The following is a 24,513-nucleotide window of genomic DNA, read 5'->3' on the forward strand; positions in this document are numbered from 1 at the left end:
TGAGCAGGCATGTTCGAAGTGTATGGTGGCAACAATGGCACAATTGAAGCTCCACCTGCTTTTTTATGTGCATTTCATGTGCAGTGCACATTAAAAAAAATGGGCAGAGCTTTGATCACACCATTGTGGCTGCCATCTTGACTTTTTGACAATAACCTTGCACCTGAGTCTTTTGGTTACCTATTTATATCTTATTCTCCTGAATGGTTAGAGTAGACAGTTTCATCTACCCATTTTATAAAAAACATGGTTATAAAAGATCAGGTTTCTTCATTTTAATTTCATTCTCCTCCTACCTTTTATCCTACCTTGCATGATGGTCCTAATGGGTGGTGTCACTTAAGGACAAGAACTTGTCTACTCTTGCTTTAAAGATTTCCTAATTTGTTAGTTGCTTCCATATCAAAGATTTTTGTATCAGTTCAAATCTATTTAGGCACAGTCCATAACCAAGTTCTAGCAAAATGCAAGCAAAATTAAAATAAAACCTGGGGCCCATAAAGAAGCTATATCAGCAAAATCAGGAATATATCATTACAAGGTCTCAGAAGACAGTAAAACAAATATGAGTATAAGGAAGATGCTGTGAAAAAAGTGAGCCTTTTTATGGTTCCCCTTCTTATTTGAATCTATATACCACTAAAACTCTCATTGTGTTTACCTGTTTGTCTGTTTGTACCCTCAAATTAGCCTAAACGGTGCATCATATCACACAATTTTTGAATCAAGTTACCTAAAATCCTCTAACTTAAAGAAATCCAGGACCCATTATTCTTGTGGAATTGAAATTTCCACAATGTTCAGACCAGTTTTATTTGCAAAGTTGTGGCCATTGCAGTGTCCCCACAGTCACATGAGTGTGATTTCCAATGCTCCCTACCAGCTTCCCACAAGCAAAGTCAGTGGGGAAGCTGGCAGGAAGTCAGAAGTTGCTCCCACTCCTGCTGCTTTTTTGCCCACCTGTGGTCTTTCTGTTTATCTGTTTAGGTAAGTAAATTCTGATTTATTATTAAAGTTCATTTGCCACTACAATTTTCTATTTATGATATATACTCTTCTTAGATATCACGGGGTCATCCAGCAGTGAGGTGAAAAAGTAAGGTCAGCCTAAAATGTAATGTTCATTCTGGTCACATCAGAATGCACTACCTTTCAAAGGATGACCCAACGGGTTGCAGGGTTTTCTAGTTGTTTTTAAAGCTCAGTTATTTAATTTTCCTTGTCCATCTTCCCTTGACTTAGGCTGACTGACTGGGTGTCCACAGAAAGGGCAAAAGGGGGAAGTAACATCATGTATATCATGATCTTATTGTGTCAGTAATGGAAATCTTATAGTGGGTGTCATTTGTGCAATGAGATCATGCTGTCTGTGATGTAATCATCTACCAGATGCCCATGATTGGCTGAACACAGTGCCCCCTCCCATTTACCCTCACTGCTGGTTCGCCTGCTTTGTTTCTGCCATCACAGTAGAAGGCAGTGGGATGGAATGTGGACCGTTAGGCGCAGATGGGTTGTTATCTGGTGCCCAGGACTTCCAAGGTTGTACCAACCTGAGAACCTGAGGGCATCGTCGACATGCACAAAGGGGGGTTAAAATGGGACTGAAGTAAAAATTAAGTTTTGGCGCACGCGGGACTCAGTTCCAGCTGTGCTGTAGAGCTGTGCACTACTTTTCCAATAAATGAACTTTTCTTTGAACCTGCATTGGTTTCAATGGGAGTTGCTTTCATTGGGAACTGAGCACCATGGTTCTTACACTCGCAGCAATTCTGTGATGTACACTAGAGTGAGAGAAAATCATTCTGAATGCTACGTGCCATCATCTAATCTCACATTAGATCATGAGTGAGAGGTGTGTGCAATTACAGTAGCTGGTGGGAAATTCAGGGAATTATAGTCCCAACACAATTTGAGGATGCCACTCTGGGAAATCTGACTGAATTTGGATTTGAATCACAATCCCAAGGTCATCTTTCATATGCCTTATTTCCACAAAGTCACATATTCTGAATACAGCACCATCCACTGCTGGAGCAGATTTTCTGATTCTTTGCATAAGAGTTATGATGTTTCCTTGCATCTCCTTTGTATAACTTATTTATATTTTTATTGCTTTTTATAGAATTTATTGTTCTGTGACTATGTCCTATGAATCTGGAAATCATTTTACATTCTTTTAATATTCAGACCAGCATGTTCAAAGGACACTGCATGTATAAATCACAGACTTTGTCGACAAAATAGTTTAAGTGTGGATCTTGACCTTTTGCAGCCACAGTTTTTACGTACTTTGAAGGCAATCGAGATAAGGTGTATACTTCTGGTCCTACCCAGCAAAGGTCAAATTGAAATCCACCAGACTTAAGGTAGCCACCATTTAGTCCCGCACTATTTATCTCAATCTCAAAGTGGCATTATTTAGCTCTGGAATAAACCATGCAAGTGCCGGAAGGTGGAGATAGAGAAAGAACTATTGCAGGTGTTTCGGGTGCCCATTTAGGCCCAGAAAGCTTGTTTGCCCCCTTAGAGAGAGTACAATTTAAATTTTGAAAGTTATTTTCCAAGTGACATGAAGTGTGCCTAATGTGGTCCTTCATTGTGAAGCTGGTGTGATTAGAGTGGAGACTAGCATGTGACTACAGTATGTATATTTTCATTCTGGTTGAAACAATTGGGTTTTTTTCCTGTGGGTCTAGGTCCCTTGAACCTGGCTGATAATTGTGAATTGATCTGGAGAAAATTAATTTGATGGAAGTTGCAGAGTTATGGCTTTTCATGGGAGGCATTACTGCTGATAGGCTTACATGCAGGCACTGTCAAGCCTTAAACAACATGTTATAGGTGTAGAAAGGCAATTAGATTTCTCAACCCTTCCTAGAAATGTTTTTCTGGGTAGCCATTCTCTCTTGTGTAGACCAGGAAAATATTTAAACCAAATATCCATCCCTAAATTTAGGAGAGCACTAACCCTAGCATGTTTAAACAAACTTCCAGCAGCCATCCTTCAAGGAAAGTTCAGGAAAATCCCTTATTTTTTTAAGATTCTGTCCTTGTGGTGAAGGAATGGTTGAAAATTCAATCCATCTATTGTTGCTTTGCTCATTTTATAAAAATGCATGGCTACATTTTATATCACCCTTATTAATTAAATTTCTGGGTCATTTGGATTTATTTTATGTACAGTTGTTATCTGACCAGTATGATTTCTTTGAATGTGGCCAAACATTGTTTCATTGTTTGTAAAACCTGCTATAACCAATCATATTGATTATTTAGTTATTACTGTTTATTTTTATCTTCTTTTATTTTGTAAGTTTTAATTTCTACCTTGAGCCCTTGGAGGAAAGGTGGGATCTATATCTAACAACTGAATGAATAAATAAATAAAATAAGAAATAGTCAGCAGTCTATGGATTTTCATTGGGCTATATTTAGAGGAATCTCTATTTTTGAATTTATTTATCTATTTTATATTTCTACATCTTAGAGTTGTCCCAAGCCTCCTGCTATGTCCATTTACATGTGGGTGATTTTGTTATACAGGCAGTGATAGTAATAGCCTTGCAATCTCTCCTAACCTTAATTTTTTTTTTCTTATGAAATAACATTATTACTCAGCCTTCCCAGAAACACTGGTAAAGACATCAGATCAAGATGCCCCATCAGCAAATAAACTTTTTGAAGCTGAATTTCTGGGTATGATGTTATAAGATGCTCAGTAGTATATCCTTCAGGAGTCTTCCACCTTAGAAATAATTCAATCAAATTTTTTTTTAAATCTTATTACAAGTCTCTTATCCTATCTATCTATCTATCTATCTATCTATCTATCTATCTATCTATCTACCTACCATCTATCTATCTGTCACTCTAATAAGACTAGAACTAGGTTGTTTGTTCCTGACTGAGACTTTGTTGTCTCAAAGTTTGGCTGAAGGAAATTCATTAGGGAGCTTCTTTGATCTATCTCACCTTGCTACACAGCTCATCTTCCACCTTAAGAAGACAGATTAATAATGATTTGGCATACTTTTCTTGCCAGCATTATCTGCTTTGGGCCTTCATTAAACTTTGGTTGAACCGAAGCAGAGGATTTGAGATAGAGTCAGTGTTTCCCACCCGTTTTATAGCGCAATTGCCTCCCGTCCCTGGACTGTCCCCAGATATTTGTTCAATATTCTATATGTCCCTCATAGGAAACTATTTACCTTGGTCTGATTTGGGGCATTACTCATTACAGCAACAACTGGTAGATATATAAGTCTCCCATATGAAAGCCGTACTTGGAGGTAGAATCTGTCTCACATGGGCTATTAAATGCCCATTGTAGTCGAACTTAATACTTCCAATTGTTAACAACTCTTATTGCCATTGTGACTGGGGGGCATTCCCCTTCTCCTGGTGACCACTCTTCAGACACCTCTAAGAAGCTCACAAAATTACTATCAATAGCCATGGCTCTCAGAAGCTGTCTCATTCTTCCCTCATGCTACTGCCTGTTAGCTGTTAATTGTTTCAGTATTTTCTTGCACTTTTTAAAATTCTTTTACTAAATTTAATATATGTTAGTCTTTTTCTTGTGTTTGGTCAGATGGTAAATAAACTTTGACTTGACTTGTGTGATACGTAAGAGATGAAAACACAGAAACTATATTAAAACATTAAAGCAAAATATTTTCATACATCATCATTGTTCAGTTATGCAGGTTTATTGCTTAATAACTGTAGATATCACATGATGTCTTGAGTGTGTGTATGATTCCTTGGACATTATCTATACCAATTCAGGTAGTTTTTCTTCCCTCAAATCTTCCATTATCCCAACCACATGCAATGAGTTTCAGTCCAGTCAATACAGATATATCAAGTAACAAGACCCAGTTAATACACTTTTGCATCTGAACCAGCTTCAGGTGTTGAGCAATCAAGTGTGGGGAAAACAAATGGGTAAAACAGCAATTCCATTTACTTTTATCCACGCTTGTATTAAAAAAAGTGTTATTCTCTTTGAGTGATCCTGATAACCTACAGTATTTGAAGTTGGAGGCAGAGTATGGTGTTATGTAGAAAGAGAAAGCCTGGGTCTCTCATAGAAAAAAATGGAAAGTAGGCAGCATATTTTATTGTGTTATCTTCAACCTTTTTAAAATTTACTAATGTATGTCTGTTGGAATACTAGGAAATGCATCACCATTTCAGTGAAAAACATGGGCTGCAGAAGATTGGTAGGATCTCCTAGCAAAATCATTGAGGGAAAACACTAAAAAAATAGAGGAAATTTAAAGTAACAGGAAAGGAAGTTTGTTTGTTTGTTTGTTTAAAAAAGGAAATAAATGGAGAATTTGTTTTCTTGCACACTCCTATAAACCTGGCCTCAAAAAAGTATAGCCTCATAGCTGAGAAGTTCTCCAGACAAGTCCTCAAACTCCAAGAGGGGGTTTAATCCTATGTAAGTAAAAAGCATGTTCCTGGCCCTCTTTATAAAATTTTGGTTTCCTTCATGTTGCAATCTGTTTTTCATAGAGAATCCAGTATGCTATCTTTCACCTGTATCTTGAAAAGGTACCATCTAGGAATATTACCACTTGATGAACACATGGTCCTGCAAGACTGCAAGCCCAAGACTAGAAAATACCTACTGGTAGCTAGCATTATCTGACCCTTATTGATACATTACAGGTAGTCCTCATTTAGCGACTGCTTCATTTAGCTACCATTCACAGTTATGATGGTGATGAAAAAGTAACTTTGCAACCAATCCTTGCATTTACAACTTTCGCAGGTCTCTAAACCAAAGGAAAGCTGAAGTAAGATCATAAGCACTGTCGCAGTTTCACTTAGTGACTGCTTCCCAACCGAGTGGCTAGTCCCAATTGTGGTTGCTAAATAAGGACTAGCTGTAACATTTTATTTACAGGAGTCCCTAGATGAAATTGGATCTGATAGTTTGGACTTTTACTTGAGCTATCTATATCACACAAACTTAGCAAGATAGTATTCTGGAATATACCACATCTGATTACAGGAGTGCTGTTTGAAAATATTCTCCCATATAAAAAATTGACTCCCCCAGTCAAAAAATATTCTACTAAGTAGTAAGCCAGCATTCTAGGAAGAATGCTACATTGTTTGGGAAGCTGGCTGAAAACATGTCTAAACCTGAATAGAAAATTGTACCCTCTGTTCATACAAGCTTGTATCTCTAAGCTGCTCAGTAACTGCTGTTGTTTAGGGTAATGTACAATTCAGTTAAATCATTATAAAAAAGATAAAACAATATAAAAAGCTAGCATGATGAAATCAACAGTAATAATAATATTAATAACAGTTTTATTCATAATTCATTCTTGTGGTAAATGAGGCACAAAACTACAGAAATAAAACTAGCAAGAAAGCAATGTGAAGTTCGCTCAGTCCTAAAATTGATTTTTTGAATATTTCAAATGCTTGGAAAAACTTTCCAAAACACTTTCTTTGGTGTGAAGGGGACCACAGTGCAGGGGCCAAGAGAGAAGTCTTCCAACAAGGTGCCACCTCTGAAAACCAGATTTAGTCAGCCAAGTGACTCAAGCCCTTATACTTCCTTGTTGTGGAGGGTCTTTTCTTCTTTAAGTCTTTTAAGTCTCTATGGCAGTATTTCTCAACCTTGGCAGCTTGAAGATGTGTGGATTTCAACTCCCAGAATTCCCCAGCCAGCATGCTGGCTGGGGAATTCTGGGAGTTGAAGTCCACACATCTTCAAGTTGCCAAGGTTGAGAAACACTGCTCTATGGTAATGTAACTGGTTGAAAGGTGAGGAAGATGTTTCCTCAGCATAGGAACAAAGGAACACATTGACTGGTATGAAATAACTGAAAAATGGGTTTTAAACAGGTTCACTTACTTCTACAAAGTGTTTATATCCCATCAACACTAGCATTCCCCAGCTCTAAAAATATTCCTAACTTGTCTTCCTGTCAGGCTTGGATTCTGAGCCTTCCTCACCCCTGTCCTTCCGCCTACATCTCCCAAATCTTCCTCCTCCAGTTCCCTCTTCCTACTGAAATCTGGGAGGAGGTGCCCAGGGTTTCCATCCCTTGATTGACTGTTCCACCACCCATAGACACATGAGAGAGAATCATATAAGGACTTCTCACCATTCTGGATGGGAAAATTACAATAAATAAAACTAAGTAATTCTTTGCTACCCATACAGGGGGGGCAAATTTGCTGCCTTATTGTGGCCAAAAGAAGGCCTTTTTCCTTTTCTTTCAGACTGAATGCTGTGTTTTATGAAAAGTCCCAAACTTCCATTTAACTTTCTTCTTCCAGAATCCTGCCTGGTAAAGATTTTACCCAGCTTATTTAGAAGAGTAAACAAGCAATCTAGATCCAGGGAACTGAAGTTCTTGGTTTCTGCTGAACTCATGTAATTTTCCATGAGACCTTGATACATCAAAGTCTGTCAGATCACTGATAATGAGATCCTGGGAGAGCAAGTCATACTGAAAATGAACCAAAAGGAGTTCTAATCAACTACAACATCCATTTCCAAGGCTGACCAGGCTATCCAGAAGTAATACAAAGATTAATCTGCTAAAAAGTCACCATATCTAATTTGGAAAGGAACTTTTTTCAGTTATAACAGTTTATGAATATAATGCCCACATTTGTCCAGATTTAAAGCTTTAAATATTATAAAAGAAAATATGCCAACACATAATTAATTCTGGTACCAATTTAGGTTCCCTATTCCCTGTTTCCTGGATCAAAAGGGGTCTGCCTTTTTGTTACATTTATTTTGTCTCATCAGACTACATGGACTTTATTTAGTGTAAACATGCTCACATCCACATTCCACTCATTTCAGTGGAGGAATGTTAGTGTGACAGTGAACATATGTAATTATTAGAAATATTTTAAATCCCCATGTAGTAATAACGGGAGACTTCAACCCAAATAAGATTACTAAGTCCCCCAAAATTCCTATTCAATTTTCCAGAAGTTTGAAGAGGAAACAAGGGGATTGATCTCCTTGATATGATCCTAAACAATAGGGAAGACTGGCTGAAGAAGTAAATGCAACTGTGAATCTTGGAAGGAAGTGACCACATTATCTTGGGTTTCAAGATACTATAGAAAGAGAAGCTGGAGCCTATGGAGCCTCCAGAAGAGCCAGTTACAACAAGCTTAGGGAAGAACTAGGTGGGATCCCATGGACAAAATCCTCACTCAGGTCAACGGTAGCACAGGAAGAGTGGGAATGTCTCAAAACCAAAAAAACTAGAAGTACAGTCACACACCATGCCAAGGGGAAGAAAATCATCTGGACCCTTTTCAGTCAGGATTCAAGCTGGGCTATAGTACTGAGACAGCATTGGTCACACTTGTGGATGACCTTTGGAGGGCTCAGATTGCAGGTGGTGTGTCCAACCTGGCCCTTATGGATCTTTCAGCAGTTTTCGGTACCATCGATCATGGCTCCAGGGATTGGGAGTGGGGGGCACTGTTTTGCAATGGTTCTCCTCCCTTCTCCATGGCTGGTTCCAGTCAGTATTGGTGGGAGAGGTGAGGTCCAGCCCTAGGCCTCTGTGATATGGGGTGACTCAGGGCTCAGGTCTCTCTCCCCTCTTATTCAAGATCTCTATGAAGCTGCTGGGGGTCTGGTGTCAACAGCATGCTGATGATACCCAATTATACATCTCTACCCCATGCCAGGCAAGTGATGCTGTTCAGGTGTTCAGTGCCTGGAAGCTGTTAGGGTGGGGAGAAAGCAATTGCAACCCAATCCTACCAAGATGGAGTGGTTGTGGGTTTTTGGCCCTCACAAAAAATCTGACATTTGACACCTCTGACTCTGGGCAGCATAACACTCCCCCAGACAGTTCTGGTACTCAATTTGGGGGTCCTCTTGGACTCATGGCTCCGGCTGAAAGAGCAGGTGGCAGCCATGGCCAAGGAGCCCTTTGCACAAATCCAACTGCACCCATTCCTGGACTGGGAGGACTTGCTCACTGTCACTCATGCCTTCATCAACTGCCGTTTGGATTACTGCAATGCAGTTTACATGGTACTGCCCTTGAAGACCATCTAGAAGCTGCAACTGGTTCAAAATGCAGTGACATGTGCAGTTTTGGGTGCTCCATGGTTCATCCAAGTAACACCACTGTTGAGTGAGCTGCACTCACTGTTGCTTTCCAGTGCAATTCAAGGTGCTGGTTATCACCTTTCAAAGCCCTGGACAGCACAGGGCCAGGTTACTTATAGGACCACCTCTCCCTGAGGATGTCTGCCCATCCTACTAAGTTAGATAGGGTGGGTGCACTCCAGGTCCCTGCCTTGAATGTTGCCACCTGATGGGACCTCGGAGACATGCCTTCTCAATGGCTGGCCCAGCCCCTTGGAACAGCCACTCATCTGAGACCTGAGGGATCCCTACCCTTTTAGCCTTTCAGAGGGCTGTGAAGATCTGGCTCTTCCCCCAAGCATTGGGCTAATATGGGGGATGAGCTAGGAGGATGTTTGGTCTGGCGCCTGGGGGGAAGGCTGCTTTTGTTTTTAACTTGTGTGTGTGTGTGTGTGGATTGTTGTGAGCCACCTAGAGTCATATTTTGTATTTTACAAGAGTCCCCTTAGCTATTGATTCAAAAAGTGCAAGATTGGATAAGATGGGAGAGTCTTTTTCCTGTCCTATCCTCTCTTCATAGAAAAAGGTCCTCCTGTTTGTGATGAAATAATTCAGCAGTTCGCAAAATGGAGATAGTGCAACCATCTAGAGTGCTTTGAATAACTTTTGAGGGTTGCCATATTTCCACAACTTATTTCTTCACCCTTTTATGCATGGTGCAAGGAAGCCTTTTTCAAGGAGGTCACCCTGTAAGAAGTGGTACCATCTACTACTTCAAGTCTCCTTTATATTTATTGTCCAAGGGCTCCATTCTCTTGCAACAGTTTTAGTGACCAATGGCTTAGGTCTGAACAACCTAACATGAAATGGAACAGATTGGGAATTTAAAGCTTTTGCCAGTTTCAAATATTTCAAAATATGTTGAGAGCTACTAATTTATCATGGATCACAAAAATGGGCAAGAGTGATCATCTCTCCATCTGTGGTGATGTGCCCAGCCAGAAAGACAAATAAGAAAGGCATTTGTCCAACTATATGATCAGGAAAATATCAGTTTGTATCCTCTGATTAAGTCCCACTCTCCAACCTATTGCCTTAAAATATCTTGGGAGTGCAATTCTTGAATTCTCAGCCCAAACATCTAAGGAAATGGAAGGGATCCACACACCAAACACAAATGTATGACCAGCTGTGTCATAACTGCTGGCTCCAACTATCTGTTAGGGAGCATCCTCTGGAGTTACATACTACAAAAGTCTCCCTCAAGATGGGAGATACAGCTTTTCCTTGGCAGTTCCATGTTCCTGCTGGATTGTGTCATAGTATAAAATGAAGGTCCTTTCATACAGTTCAAAAGTACATGTATGGTTGTATGCACAATAATCTGGCCTGTCACTGCACACCCTATGCATCTTTTTTAAGGGTGGCAAATCAGTTGAGTTTGGCCATCTATGCAAACCATTGCATCACATTTTCAGGAGGAGGGGCACTTCAGACTGATAAGAATATTCATCCTGTCAGTCTCATATCACCATTACAGAACTGGATCAAAGATTCCTGTGAACAATTAGACTCAGGATGTTTGCAGTGAATAATTTTAAAAAGGCTATGATCTGTATTGCATTTCACCCTCTATCTGATCCTTTTCCATCTCTGTAGGCACCTGACAGAAGATCCGGTTGGCTTGCTCCTTCCTTATCGATGGGATGGCACTTCATACTGAGCAATCATGTGCTGGAGACAATGAAGATCTCTAGCATTTCTACAAAGATTTCTTAGAGCTGCCAGAAGAGGACCAGTGAAGATGTTTGCAAAGCTTCATATGCTTGCGCTGGCTTTGTTTTCCAAAAGTGTCCTCCTTTCTCTAGGTGACCACAACTTTATACGGAAAGAAATTAAAATTGAAGGAGACTTGGTTCTTGGAGGTCTCTTCCCAATTAAAGAAAAGGGCACTGGTGCAGAAGAATGTGGGAGAATCAATGAAGATCGAGGCATCCAGCGTTTGGAGGCAATGCTGTTTGCAATTGATGAGATCAACAGAGACAGCCACTTGCTCCCAGGGATTAAGCTTGGAGTTCACATTTTGGATACTTGCTCACGAGACACGTATGCTTTAGAACAGTCCCTGGAGTTTGTCAGGGCTTCTTTGACTAAAGTGGATGAAGCAGAGTATATGTGTCCTGATGGGTCATATGCGGTTCAAGAAAACACCCCATTACTCATTGCAGGTGTCATTGGAGGTTCTTACAGCAGTGTTTCTATACAGGTGAGCTGCCCCATTCATAAAAATAATGTAGCATGTCCATGTTCATTCACCAGCTGCAGGGAATCAAAGAACACCTGAACCTGTCATAGGAGATCAGGAACAGTGGGGTTGTGTTGTCCAGTCATAGTTTTTAATCCAAAGGAATTGGAGGGTATGGCAGTCTTGCTAAAAGATGCACACAGTCTTCACAGTCTGGTCTCCTCTGTTTGGATTGCACTAAAAATCCCCGTCCTCCCCAGTTCCTCTGTTACCCTTAACAGCGTGTTCATGATCAGATTTCATAATGCACCGTAAGTATCCAAATGCAGGACAAGGCAGGTAAGACCAATTGTTTTGCTCATTTCCACAAAAATCATAATCTAGATGGAGGAGATGGTTGGATGGAAAGAAATCACATGCTTGGCCTTTTCTAGTTGGCTTTTGTTTTCTGAAATTATTGGGCAAACTCAGCTGACTGATCTGAATAGGCACACTGTCTCTTGTTTGTTTCAGCTGGATGTGGTTCATCTGAAGGATCTCTTTGGTGTCCCAATAGAATCTGTTGGATGTTAACAGAATTAGCCTCAAAGCGGGAACATTCCCACCCCTTTTTACATGTCTCTTGATGCACATAAAAAAGGTCGTGTGGTTGTGCCTGTCATCTTGGCTTTTTTGCCCCCGGACACCCCTGATTTCCATCATCCCCAGTCAGCATGGTTAAGGAGCATGTAACTCAGCAAAGGTGGGGCCCCAGTGGCATATGACTCTGGTAGGAACTACGTCTGAGGTTTACAAATTCTCAGATTAAATCTGGGTCTATCATGGAAAACAAAATGGAACATAGAATAGTATCAGCTTTCTGCTTGTATGGCTCTGGAATAATGACACTGGCTTAAATGATTACTACTAGAATCTGAGACACTGCATGAAAGTGTAGTTTCAGTAAGTCTACCATACCTGGGCTGAAAAAAAGCTGGTAATCACTAAATGGCAACAAAGAGAGTTTTTGCATCCAAATATTGTAGGTCTAGTTTGAGCAATCAGAAAATCCTGAATAATTTGTCTTTCCAGTTCTTACCTGCTAGTCTTAAATTTTCAGACTCCCCTTCATGATTAAAAATTAGACACATAACCCAGTGATGAGTTTTTGTATCAATACTCTGCCTTTAAAAGACTTTAGCTCAAAACAGGCTTCCCTCCTGAGATCAAGAGAAGAACACTGCTTCCAACCTAGCTGATTGCAGGATCAAAGACTTATTCAAAAGGATTTTTTTTTCCTGAAACGAAATTAGTACTTTTGCAAGTGTGTTGAAGCATTTGAAACAAGTAGCAAAAAGCTCAAGAAATGGGTTGTACTAGATCTGAGCTGCAAAAATCCAGATCAACTCTAGCTGGTAGGAGACAACTGGAGCAAATAGCAGATCTTTGCTGCTGTCTAGTGGTCATCTGAATTTTTGCAACCCAAATCTGGTAGCTACAGTATGCACACTGCATGTCTTAAATGTCCCATTAGTTGCACCTACAAAGGAGGTGACAGCCAGAAGTCGAAGGAACAGGACTCAGACATACTGATCAGCAATCTTCATGCACACTTGCTAGACAATGATCTTCTTGTTGGATACATCATCCCCATCTACCAAACTGTTTCCTTCATGAAATAAAATAGAGAAGGGATCACTTGGTGTCCTACTTTCCATCTCTGATCTGCTGCTGTTTATGTATATGCAAGGGTTAAACCTGGAATAACCAAAGAATACTTCTTTGGGGGCAGTTCATGCTAACAATAACACACACAGTATTATTTCCAGGGCCTTTGGAAATGTTGGTGTTCTTTAGATATGTAGATAATGTAGATTGTTGTTATTTTCTCTTTTTATCTCTCCCCTGTGGTTCACATCTGTCTCTCTCTCTGCTTTTGGTCCTGGTTTGCTAGTTAATTCTTTTTGGTTTAATAAATAAGCAACAAGATAGATAGATAGATAGATAGATAGATAGATAGATAGATAGATAGATAGATAGATAGATAGATGGATGGATGGATGGATGGATGGATGGATGGATGGATGGATGGATGGATGGATGGATGGATGGGCGGGCGGACAGACAGACAGACAGACAGACAGACAGACAGACAGACAGACAGACGTCCCAATTCCCAGCTCACTCTTTTAATGGCATAGCACCTGTTTGCTCTAGTTGCTCTGAACTATGCTCTGTACCCTTCAAAATGAAATTATATGTAGGATATAAATCTTCTATATTAAAAAAAAACTGAAAATAGACAAAAGTACATTGACGGGACAGGAACCACAACAAACATGATGAGGATTTCTTCTGCTGTTTCTAAGACTTTCACTTTCAAGTACGTCAGAAACTATTTTAGGAGGTGCTTCCACTGTCCCGTGCTTCTCAGTGAGCTGGTAGCCGACAAGGAGTTCTTTCAGGGACTTACCCTTTTCCATTTTGTGTCATGTCTAAAACAGTGTCCTTGTGTATTTCTTCACCCATCTCTTAATCATTAAATTGAATTTTGTCATAAATTTAAAGATGCTCCAGTTTAGGCTTTGGTTAAATTATATAATCGGAGATCGATAGCAAGCTACTTTCACAGTTAGTGCGATTACCTGGAGCAGACGTGCTGGGTCTTGAGTAAAGTATCTCTTGATTGATTGATTGATTGATTGATTGATTGATTGACTATGTGCCATCAAGTTGTTTTCAACTCCTAGTGACCACATAGATAGTGTCTCTTGAGGTCAACACTTATCCAGGCCCCCAGAGAACTTCCACCAGCACAAGGGCTGCACCAGGTATTACAAAGCATGTTGAGGGTTAATCAAAGAGGAAGGACTTTAGAGATGTTATTATTTTTTATTGATTTAAATTAATACAGCTGCCCACTCCCATAGATTCTGGTCAGCTTATAAATACAAATACAAAACAATAAAAACACTTAAAAACATACAAACCCACAGGCAGCCTGGACTGAAACATTCAAAATATAACAAATCAAACCAAATGTTTTAAGCAGTGAAATAGGTGTATTGGTGAGATTGAAGACACCCATTTTACTTTTTAATACATTCCAATATTACAGAACAAGAAAAAAAAAAGCCTTAATGTTTTAATCTCTCACTCTCAAGGACCCTGGGAGTGTGATCCAGACGCATACTTTCTGCTCTCCTGGTTTATATCAGTTTTCAATAAGTGAGATTATAGTGTGCATATATTTATAAAGGCACACAATAAATTCCCATGAGCTAGGAGCTAATTAAAACATTTAACTGGACACTCATTATGAACTAATTAACACATGACGTTGGATATATACTACACTCTAGTCCATTGTATCACCTCCGAATTTACATAGGGTATTGTTTGTTTTAAAGCAATTTCACATCTGAATCTTGAATTTCTGTCAACAGGAGGATGTTGATTCAGATTGTCTGCCTCATAGGGCAGATGAATCACAACCAGATGAGCTAATTCTACTTTATTGTAATGCTGCATTGACAGAATCTTGCGAGTCTGAAAGTACGATTCTCCCCTCCCCCATCTCCTTTACCACCCAAGAAACAAGGGAGGGTCTCTTCTGAGCCTCTTGCCCTGCCCACTATCCAGCTGTGGGCTATGCTGTCTCTTATCTGACCATTCCTTTGCTCAAGGGGTCTCTGTGCCCAGTCTCCCAAGGTCTTTCCCACTTTGCATTACACAGGTGCACTAAAGCAAGGTGCACATTCTAACATAGCACATGGGAAACAGAATGAGTTCTTGCAACACCATCATCTGCTGCATTTGCAAATCATCCTTAATGCCCTCTAAATCCAGCACACTCTTCCTCCATTTTGCCTTCACTATCAATGGATCCCAATGAGTTTGGCAAAGAAAACCTTCAGCCCATCATTTGTCTACCCTGGAAGTTTTGCTCTGAGATCCCCAGCCAATCAGTGCTTCAGGTTGAGAGCTGCTGGTTCTCCATTAATAAACTCACAGCCCCACCTTCTTCCTTCACAACCAGGGAATTATGAAAACCTTCAACTGATCATGATACTATTCTTGCAAATCCTGCGAAGTGTGGAAGCTCAGTAAATCCTGATAGCATAACAAGCTACAACAGTTGCATTTCCCTATGCTTCCCAACCAAAAACACAAATTCAGAAGATTGTTTAATGAGAAATAAAACAGCACAGACACAAGATGACTTCATTGAGGAATACATTTCATCTGTAGCAGATGCACAGGAGGGAGAAACTTTGTCAAGAGACGCTGAGGGAGTGGAGTTTTTGGGACTTTGCAACCACATTACTGCTAGTTTGCTATCAATAGGATGTGACCAGTCTTGCCTGCAGTAGCACAGCTAGGAAAAAAATCATATGATAGGACTCAATATCATCTAGAATATATGAAACTTCCAAATGTTGGGTCAGAATAATGTTTCATATAGGTTGGTATTTTCAAAAAGTGACTATTCTCCAAGGTCTCAGAGGGAGAATTTTTCCCAGCCTGATTAAAATTATTTCACAGAAGATCCTGCAGATCAAAACTGGGGCCTTCCAATATTTTCTCCAGTACCATAAAAGAGCTGACTTCCCTTGTAGGTCTACCCAAAACTTTGATTCTGCTATTAGCATCCCTCAGGCTAAGAATGTTTGAAGAAAGCAAGGCTCAGATGGTGACTTACCAAAAGTAAGTCTCCTCCTTTGGTAGTTATTCTTTTTGGTTCATTGGTCATCTGACAAGTCCTACTTTAGTCAAATAGCCAGAAGACACAGTTGGAAGATAACAACTCATCAACTGGAAGGAAATGCTCACAAGTTGACACAATCAGTATAAGAATTAAGGGCTTCCTTTTAAAGGCCTCTCCTCTCATTGTTCTATTTGCTAATGACATCATAAAGTTCTTTAAGCTTTTATCTTCCTAGAGAGTTATAATAACAGGTCATGAATATTCAGACCTGTTCATATTCAGTTTTTGCAGTGTGATTTTCAAGTTAGATAGCAGGAGGCAACTTTAAACGGGCACCACTTCATTTTTTTTTTTTTTTTTTTTGAGGATATTTTTGACTCAATTATTTTCCTGCAGGCACAAATGTGAGAGAATCTGTTATAAGGGGATGGGATAAAATCTTATTATATCCTAGTGATGCAATTAAAAGATTTAACTCTCACATTTGTAGAAATGCAGATATTCTCATTTAAATATTTGTCAACCAAATCCAAATAAAAAACTTGGTGACTTCATAGTGAAAATGCGAATCACAACAGAAATACACAAAGAGGAAAATTATTCAGAGATGGTTCATGCATGTCTTTATTGCTACTTTGTAGCTTTAAGTAGTTATTTACCTGCAGAAATGAGCTGTCACTGATCAATCGTGTCAATTTAAATTTTCATTTCAAGTGCAATAATTTGTTTGTTTATGATTGCAGATAATAATCTAAAAATATATACAATACAAATTAGGCTATAAAAATGGAAAATAGCTGATTATCCTCGAGTAGTTCATTAAGTAATCATAGATTCAATATAATCAATAATTTGCATTGTAGCAAAGGAATATCTAATTCTCAAAGCTCAACAGTTGTATTTATATAAAATGGTCATCTAATTTATGATATCTGAATACCATGGTGGTACATTTAATCCTATTCCCTCTCACTTAACTGCTTCTGGTGCTGAGAAAAAATACAATAAATAGAAACACCAGGAAGAAAGAATGTTGTTATGAATTATGCAAGAAAACTTTCCCTGACTATCCTAATGGCAGCACCAAAAAGGAAGAAATGCTTCTCCTGTGTAATGATGCCGAAGACCATCAAGATGGAAGACTGGATGTCCCAAACCTCCTTTCCCAAAAGCCCTCTGGGGGTCTTCCTGCTGCCACTATCCATTTTCCAAGGACATCTTATCTGGCATCCATTCTCTAACTCTGCTGTGTGTGCTTCCACACCCTCTTTCTGGCAAATTAAGGGTTGAAATGCAAAAGCTGGAATACTTTTGATAGTATCACCTCCTGCCTTTGTAGTGTAGGGGCACAGTGACTAGAGAATTCAGCCCTTCCCCCACCCCCACCCCCACCCCTGAAAGTTAAATCAATCTCACAAAAGGCAAATAAAATCAAACTTTATGTTAAACAAATACAAAATGTAAAGTCCCCCTTTGAACTTTAGTGTAAAAATGCAAACATTGAATAGAGCAAGAGATACTTACAAAGCTGCCCAGATCACAGTGATACAGCAACTTGCAAATTAGTTAAGAAAAATATCCAAAAGAGAATGAAACATTCAGGGCAGACAAGAAGGTGGAGCTTTCTACTACAGATGAAAAGTCCCCTGTCCCAAATCTCCAAAGAGACTGGAGAGAGTTCAAAATATTTACAGATCTTCTTCATTGATCAAGATGAATGATCTATTCAGTACATGAATGCAATGGAGGCGAATACATGAATGTGAAGGAAGCCTGAGATACGACCATTCCATAACTTGTATACAGTGAAAGACAAAGAAAATGAGACTTAGCAACTCAAAAAATGGAAATCAAAAACCTAGCACAAATTCATGGCTAGATGCATTTACCTATTTTACAGAAATAAGCAAGAGCCAATTTGGTGTACTGCTTAAGGTATCAGGCTAGAAACCAGAAGGCTTTGAGTAGGCACAAAGCCAGCTGGGTGACCTTCAGCCAGTCACTCTCTCTCCCTCAGCCCCAGGAAGCAGGCAATGGCAAAACACTTCTAAATCTTGCCATGAAAACTGCAGGGACTTATCCAGGCAGTCACAAGGAGTCAACACTGACTTGAGGGTTCCAAGATGCATCAAGAATGCTGTTTATGGTTAGAGACAGATTTGGTTTCTGTGGGTCCCAGAGCCTGTTTCTATCTCTTTAATTTCTGGTTGAAATTGATTTTTTTTTCTTGTGGGTCTGGCTCCACTGGTTCTCAGAGACCATTTTAAATCAACCTGGCTAACAAAAGCTAATAGCAAATTTCAGTCCTTAGGACTTTCTTTGGAAAGTCTCTGTCCGTTAGGGCTTGAAAATGCCAGAAGTCATCTTAAACAACATATCTGGATATTGATTTTCAAACCAGTCTAAGCCTAGTATCCAACCCTACAGTCTATGGATTCTTCTCAAATGGGCATCTCTTCAGTTCTAATTCTGAAACTTCATCAGGCTTTCACCTTGGCCAAGTTGGATGCACCACCCTCTGCAGTTCTGTGGTGGCAGGATAAAAACCTCCCTTTCAGCAGTGCCCATGTCCATGTGGAGATGGCTCTGTGGAATCCCTGAGCCAGATGATCCTTTGTTGCTCTCTTTATAGGGAATCAAGGAATATATACATTTATCCCATTTTAAAGAACTACCCTGGTAATGAGCACAATGTCATCTGTCGTGGCTTCTATCTGATCAGGACCCTGACCTATCTTTCCAGGTTGCCTGATTTTGTGCTATCATTTGCTGTATCCGTCCTGCCTACGGCTGAAATTAGCACAAATTAGCACAAATTTTGGGGAATGCCCCTGCTATTTGTATTACAGTTACTATAATCATGTATTTTATGTAATTTTATTGCATTTTTTAAAAAAAATTATTAATAATTACAGATCTGTGTTTTTTATTGTTGTGCTTTCCGTAAGGCTGTAATAAAGGTTTGATTTGATCTGGAGGACACACACAGACAGACAGAAATAAGCAGCTTCCTGAAGCAAATTGTTCTACCTCACTTCAGATTTCTCGAATTCTCCAAGTTACTGGAGAGTCTATTAATCAGATGTTCTGGGATATGAAAGCTCCATCCTTTTTGCAGCCACTCTGCAGATTTCTTTTACTGTCCCTCTCTGCCTGTCTTTGTGTAGCCAGCAGAGAGAAGACTTGGGGTAATCCAAGTCCAGGCATGCATCAAAGAGTCATCTCTCACTTGCAGGAATATGGATTGTGAGTCTGCAGTCTGGAATGCAGACTACATTTACAACACCTTATTTCTATAAAACGCCACGGGGGTGGGGAAGAAAAAGAGAAGTGAATTCAGTGATTATACTGTACATCTGCCTTCAAATCACAATCAGACCACCATTCATTGTCCCAGTCACATCTTGGGTGGGTAGAAAGATGTTGTAAGAGAGCGCTTTAGTTTAACTGTTTCCTATTTCCCAAGTACCTCATTTGCAGCATTTGTATAGTAATATTTTGTGAGCAAAGGAAACAATTATTTTATGCATGACCCCCATCCTAACTCTTCAAGTTCCATCCAGTGCTGATAAACAAAAACCAAAAGGTTAGTAGGCATTTATATTTTCCCAAGGAAGGAAGGAAGGAATCCAGGGACTCTATCACAAGTAAAGAGTAAAGAGGATGGCCTTGACAGAGAGAGGGGAGATCTGTTACCAAAGCAACAGGAAGGAAAACATTGCTTAAGCCCAAACAATGCAAAAATGTCTCAGACACCTCCCTAATTCACATAATGTAAGGGAGGAGATACTGTTACTACAGCCAATCTTAATAAAAGTAGTTTTAGACTTAATGTGGGGTTGGTTTTTTGGTCGGATCTACACCTTGGGGCTGACATCATATTAGATGTCCCTGGAATCATCTAGAACAATTCAGATCATTTACAGAACTTTGGATCCACTCCTGGAAACAGATGGGATGTTCTCTGCATACTAATCCTAATACTATTTTTCTCTTTCTAGGTTGCAAATTTGTTAAGGCTCTTCCAAATTCCTCAGATAAGCTACGCATCCACCAGTGCCAAGCTAAGTGATAAGTCCCGATATGACTACTTTGCAAGGACAGTGCCTCCTGACTTCTATCAAGCCAAAGCAATGGCTGAGATCCTGCGGTTCTTTAACTGGACGTACGTGTCAACAGTTGCCTCTGAAGGAGACTATGGAGAAACAGGGATTGAAGCTTTTGAACAAGAGGCCCGGCTAAGAAATATATGCATTGCCACCTCTGAAAAGGTTGGCCGCTCCAATATTCGAAAATCCTACGACAGCGTCATTAGAGAACTCCTCCAGAAACCCAATGCAAGAGTGGTCGTCTTGTTCATGCGCAGCGATGACTCTCGGGAACTCATTGCTGCAGCCAACCGGTTCAATGTCTCCTTTACCTGGGTGGCTAGTGATGGCTGGGGGGCCCAGGAGAGTGTGGTGAAGGGCAATGAACATGTTGCCCATGGGGCAATCACTTTGGAGCTTGCTTCCCATCCAATCAAAGAGTTTGATAGATACTTCCAGAGTCTCACCCCCTATACTAACTATCGCAATCCCTGGTTTAAGGATTTTTGGGAGCAGAAATTTCAGTGCAGCCTTCAGAACAGAAAAACCCACAAAAAAGCTTGTGACAAGCATTTGTCTATTAACAGTTCCAATTATGAACAGGAGTCCAAGATCATGTTTGTTGTAAATGCAGTGTATGCAATGGCCCATGCCTTGCATAAAATGCAGCGGACATTGTGTCCAAACACTACCAAGCTCTGTGAGAGCATGAGGCATTTGGATGGCAAGAAGCTCTACAAAGACTATTTACTCAAAGTCAACTTTACAGGTAAACAATCAGCATCTTCTGATGCTTACTGTATAAAAAGGTTATGGTTGTGGCCTGTAAAAGAGAGGATGGAGGAGGAGGGCAGTGGAGTAGCCATGAATTCTAGGTATGCTGTGAAAATCCACTGAAAGGTGTGTGCAGGAGTCTGTATGAAGCATTTCTTTTGAAGAATGTCTTCTTCCAAGTAAATATAATTGATTCAGATGTTGCTCTCTGCTTTTATCACATGTGTGTGTGCACACAGCCAATTCACTTCATCTCTGCTTTCAGTAACCTCCAGAGTCTGGTTTGGGAAATTTTCATGGTATCTTATTCAAGAGTTGTTTGGGAGATGGTAAAGGTGGTTTCTATAGCAGTAAACAGTGTTAAACAATAGACATTCAACCTTAGTTTCTCTGGGTCCTCATGTGTTGCCTAACTGAAAGGCTAAGAAGAATATTCAAGCAAATCCTTCAGATACTCAACTGTTCTGATCCCTATTCTTATCCCAAAGTTTAGTTAATATATGCTTTTGTGCAGTCACTACTCACGGGTTCTAGTCCTGCCATCCCATGTAAGAAAGTTCTATCATTATTTCATATATTTAGAGCCCACTTTTTCTTGAGGCTTAGTTCAAGGTGTCTTTCACTACAAATCATGAAACACAAATGTTTATCTGGAACTGCGATTTTTTTTAAATTAAGTAACCCAAACGAAAGAATCAATAAATAAGAACAACTGAAACAACTGAAGCTAATTTAAAAGGGAAGAAGTAAAAATACTATATATATAAAAGAAGCAGAAGAACTATGGCATAGCAAACAGTAAGTACAGCTCTAAAGGTCTAAAGCTTCTGGAAACAGAAGAGACTTAATTTTGCAGCAAATAACATAAGAACATATCTTAAGCTTATGATTTATTCGGAGGCTGCTGTTCCGTATCTGTTTGACTTAATAGTCTCCAGGTGCAACATACATGCCTATTAGCTATAGCTTATTTTTACTATTGCACACAGAATGCCGAATTTCTTCTATTGTTGCCGGCTGTCAAATTTGAGGGTGCTGGGGGGGTGTCACTGCAAATGAATGTACAAATTATTCAACAGGTCCCAATGTGTGCATAATAGGGAGATACAGGTGATGGATTAACTAGCTTTGACAAGTTGTTGTGGATCGTCTGATTGGATGTTGCCAGATAATCAATAATTCACAATGAAGGGCAGCCTGCAATGATGAGAGACATTGATTCTGAACGTTGACAGCATTTGACATTATTGGCAAACTGGGTGATGAATGGGTTGGAAGTACTCATAACAATGACCTAATTTTGCACAGTGTTTTGCATATGCAAGTTCCCTTGATTTTAACACAATCTGTATGAATCACTGATAGGCCACATTCTGTCTCTGTTCTGTAGCATAAAATGTTCGTTACATATACCAGGAGATTTACTAGATGTTTTACTGGCAGGATAATCACTGTCCAGTTGAAAGTTATATACAATGTAGGAAGCCTGTCCAAATAGCTGCAATAACTACATTTTGGAAATCTTAGGCAGGACTGTCATCAAAGTGGGGTCAGAATGATCATGGCAGCCATGATGGTATAATCAAAGTCCTGCCTGTTTTTTATGTGCAATGTATATTAAAAAATTGGTGGTTTGATTGCACAATCACGCCCACCATCCTGACCTTTTTATCGTACCCTGTGGACAACCCTGGTCTTGGGGCATGAACACACATACCCAGAGGAGCTCAGGAAATTTCAAAATAGGCCAGAGGAGCAGTTTCTCAAGGGATCTACACAGGTCTATTGTGTGGGTCAGGATTATAAGTAACTATGGTCTGTATCTCAAATAAGAGTCCTTTCAAAGTTCCCCTGTAAGAGTCAGTTTTACCCACCAGACACCAAAAACTTGCTGGAGAAGCCAGCTCTTAATTCCTTTTTGAAAGCTCAAAAGGGTGGGGCCAACCTGATCTCTAGGAGAATGCTATCCTAGAGAAGGGAGGCTGTGATTGAGAAGACTTGACCCTGCAGATGGGACTCTTTAGGGATAAAGACCAGAGGGAGCACTCTCTTTAAAGGACAAGATTCTTCCAACAGCATTATAGCTTGTGAGAAATCATAGTTAAAAATACCCAGTGGTGTACAGCACCTTGAGGAAGGACTAACTTTAAGTGAAAAAGAAATCTAAAAGCAGAAAGAAAATGAGTCTTGCAACTGAAAGCTTGCTTGCTGAATTGGTACCTTTTTTGTAATCCAGATGACAGACCACTTTGAACTGTATCTCTGTGTCAAATTATACCTTTATACTCAGATTGTGTTCCAAATGGTGGGTGGGCCAATTGCAAAAATGTTCATTGTGGCATTTTAAAACAAAATACATCGCAGCAGGATGAACAATGGTATACTTTTTGCATTAGTCCATTTCCCTAACCATCAACGTTCTTCCCAGAGACTAAGTTGCTTTAGCATTCTTAAAGATCCTCCATTCATTGTGGAGAAGAATCATAGGAGAGTGGAAGCCAAGTTGTTCCAGCACAACTGCACAGGTAATGCCCACCCCCAAGCACTGTTAGAGCTGGGGGTCAGGAGAACCACTTCATTATCAGTGGAAAGGTCTTGGAGTGCAGATGGAGAAATCTAGCAAGAAATATGTTGTAATTATTCATCCTTCACTGTGGGCTGTCTGCAGAGTGTAGTAAAAAAAATCAAGATCTTAGCCATGATGATGTGATCCAAGCTCCACAGATCACTCCCTGCAGATACCCCCACTTTGCTGCCTCACCTGTCAGTGCTCCAAAGCCAATAAATACATATCCAAATCAGCCTTCTCCCCCTCAAAGTATTGGACCAATTCTCCTATCTGCTGGCTAGTATGGCCATTAACTGCCTACAGATTCTGAGAACTGATCCAACCCATCTCCTCACCACCAGGCTGGAGAAAGGTGGTCTAAAACGTCTAAGTAAATCTGGATCTGAATTTCTTTGGAAACTTGACTGCCTTGTCTAATTTCTCAAGAAAACAAACTCTTCCTACACACAGAAGCAAAAAAAATCCATCTGCCATAAACTTTTAAATGGCTCACCGATCTACCTGTCCTTTCTAATCCTGACTGTTTCCCTGCAAAGAGACATCTGTGTTTGTTTTCCTGACATTTCCTTGGATTTCGGTGGAACTGCTGGCTACCTCTTGATTTATACTGCTAGACCTCAAAATAGAACAAAAGGCATTTGCAGTTGTTTGTCTTGGTAATTCAGTCAACAGAAGCTGCTGGCTTTATCTAGTTCCATTAAGTCCTCACTTGCCTCAAGATACTATGTTTTTGATTTAAAGAAGTGGATTTCTACCTCACCTCAAGCCCTCATTGAGCAGAGAATCCACACCGAAAAAAGTCTAAATAAATAAATAAAGGGCATAACAGCAAGGTGAACTATAAGTAAGGTAAAGTCATTTAAAATCAGAGTCAGAGATGTCTGCATGTAGGTTACTGTACATGGAAAGCCCAGGTTTTTTGAGGGAAGGAACTCAGAAAGGGAAATAATAGACACAGACCGCTTTCTCAATACAAGGAAGCAGGCACATCGCTTGCCTCTTGCGATTTGCCAGTCCAGGATCAACAGAGGATGCCATCTT

At 39.9% G+C, this 24,513-nt stretch overlaps 1 protein-coding gene across 1 annotated transcript in view; it reads left to right on the plus strand.

The window, feature by feature from the left end:
• Window positions 1-24,513, plus strand: part of GRM3 (glutamate metabotropic receptor 3) — a 117,703-nt gene that overhangs the window by 64,913 nt on the left and 28,277 nt on the right. Inside the window, exons 2-3 of the mRNA XM_007432817.3 lie at window positions 10,769-11,375; window positions 20,043-20,898. Of these exons, the coding sequence (XP_007432879.1) occupies window positions 10,914-11,375; window positions 20,043-20,898 (1,318 nt within the window). The 5' untranslated portion in view covers window positions 10,769-10,913. The remainder of the gene's footprint in view (window positions 1-10,768; window positions 11,376-20,042; window positions 20,899-24,513) is intronic.

This window comes from Python bivittatus, unplaced genomic scaffold, assembly GCF_059951505.1.
Source record: "Python bivittatus isolate LINGU-HERP-01145 unplaced genomic scaffold, Pbiv_v1 ctg000120_np1212, whole genome shotgun sequence".
In the NCBI taxonomy this organism is placed as follows: Eukaryota; Metazoa; Chordata; class Lepidosauria; order Squamata; family Pythonidae; genus Python; species Python bivittatus.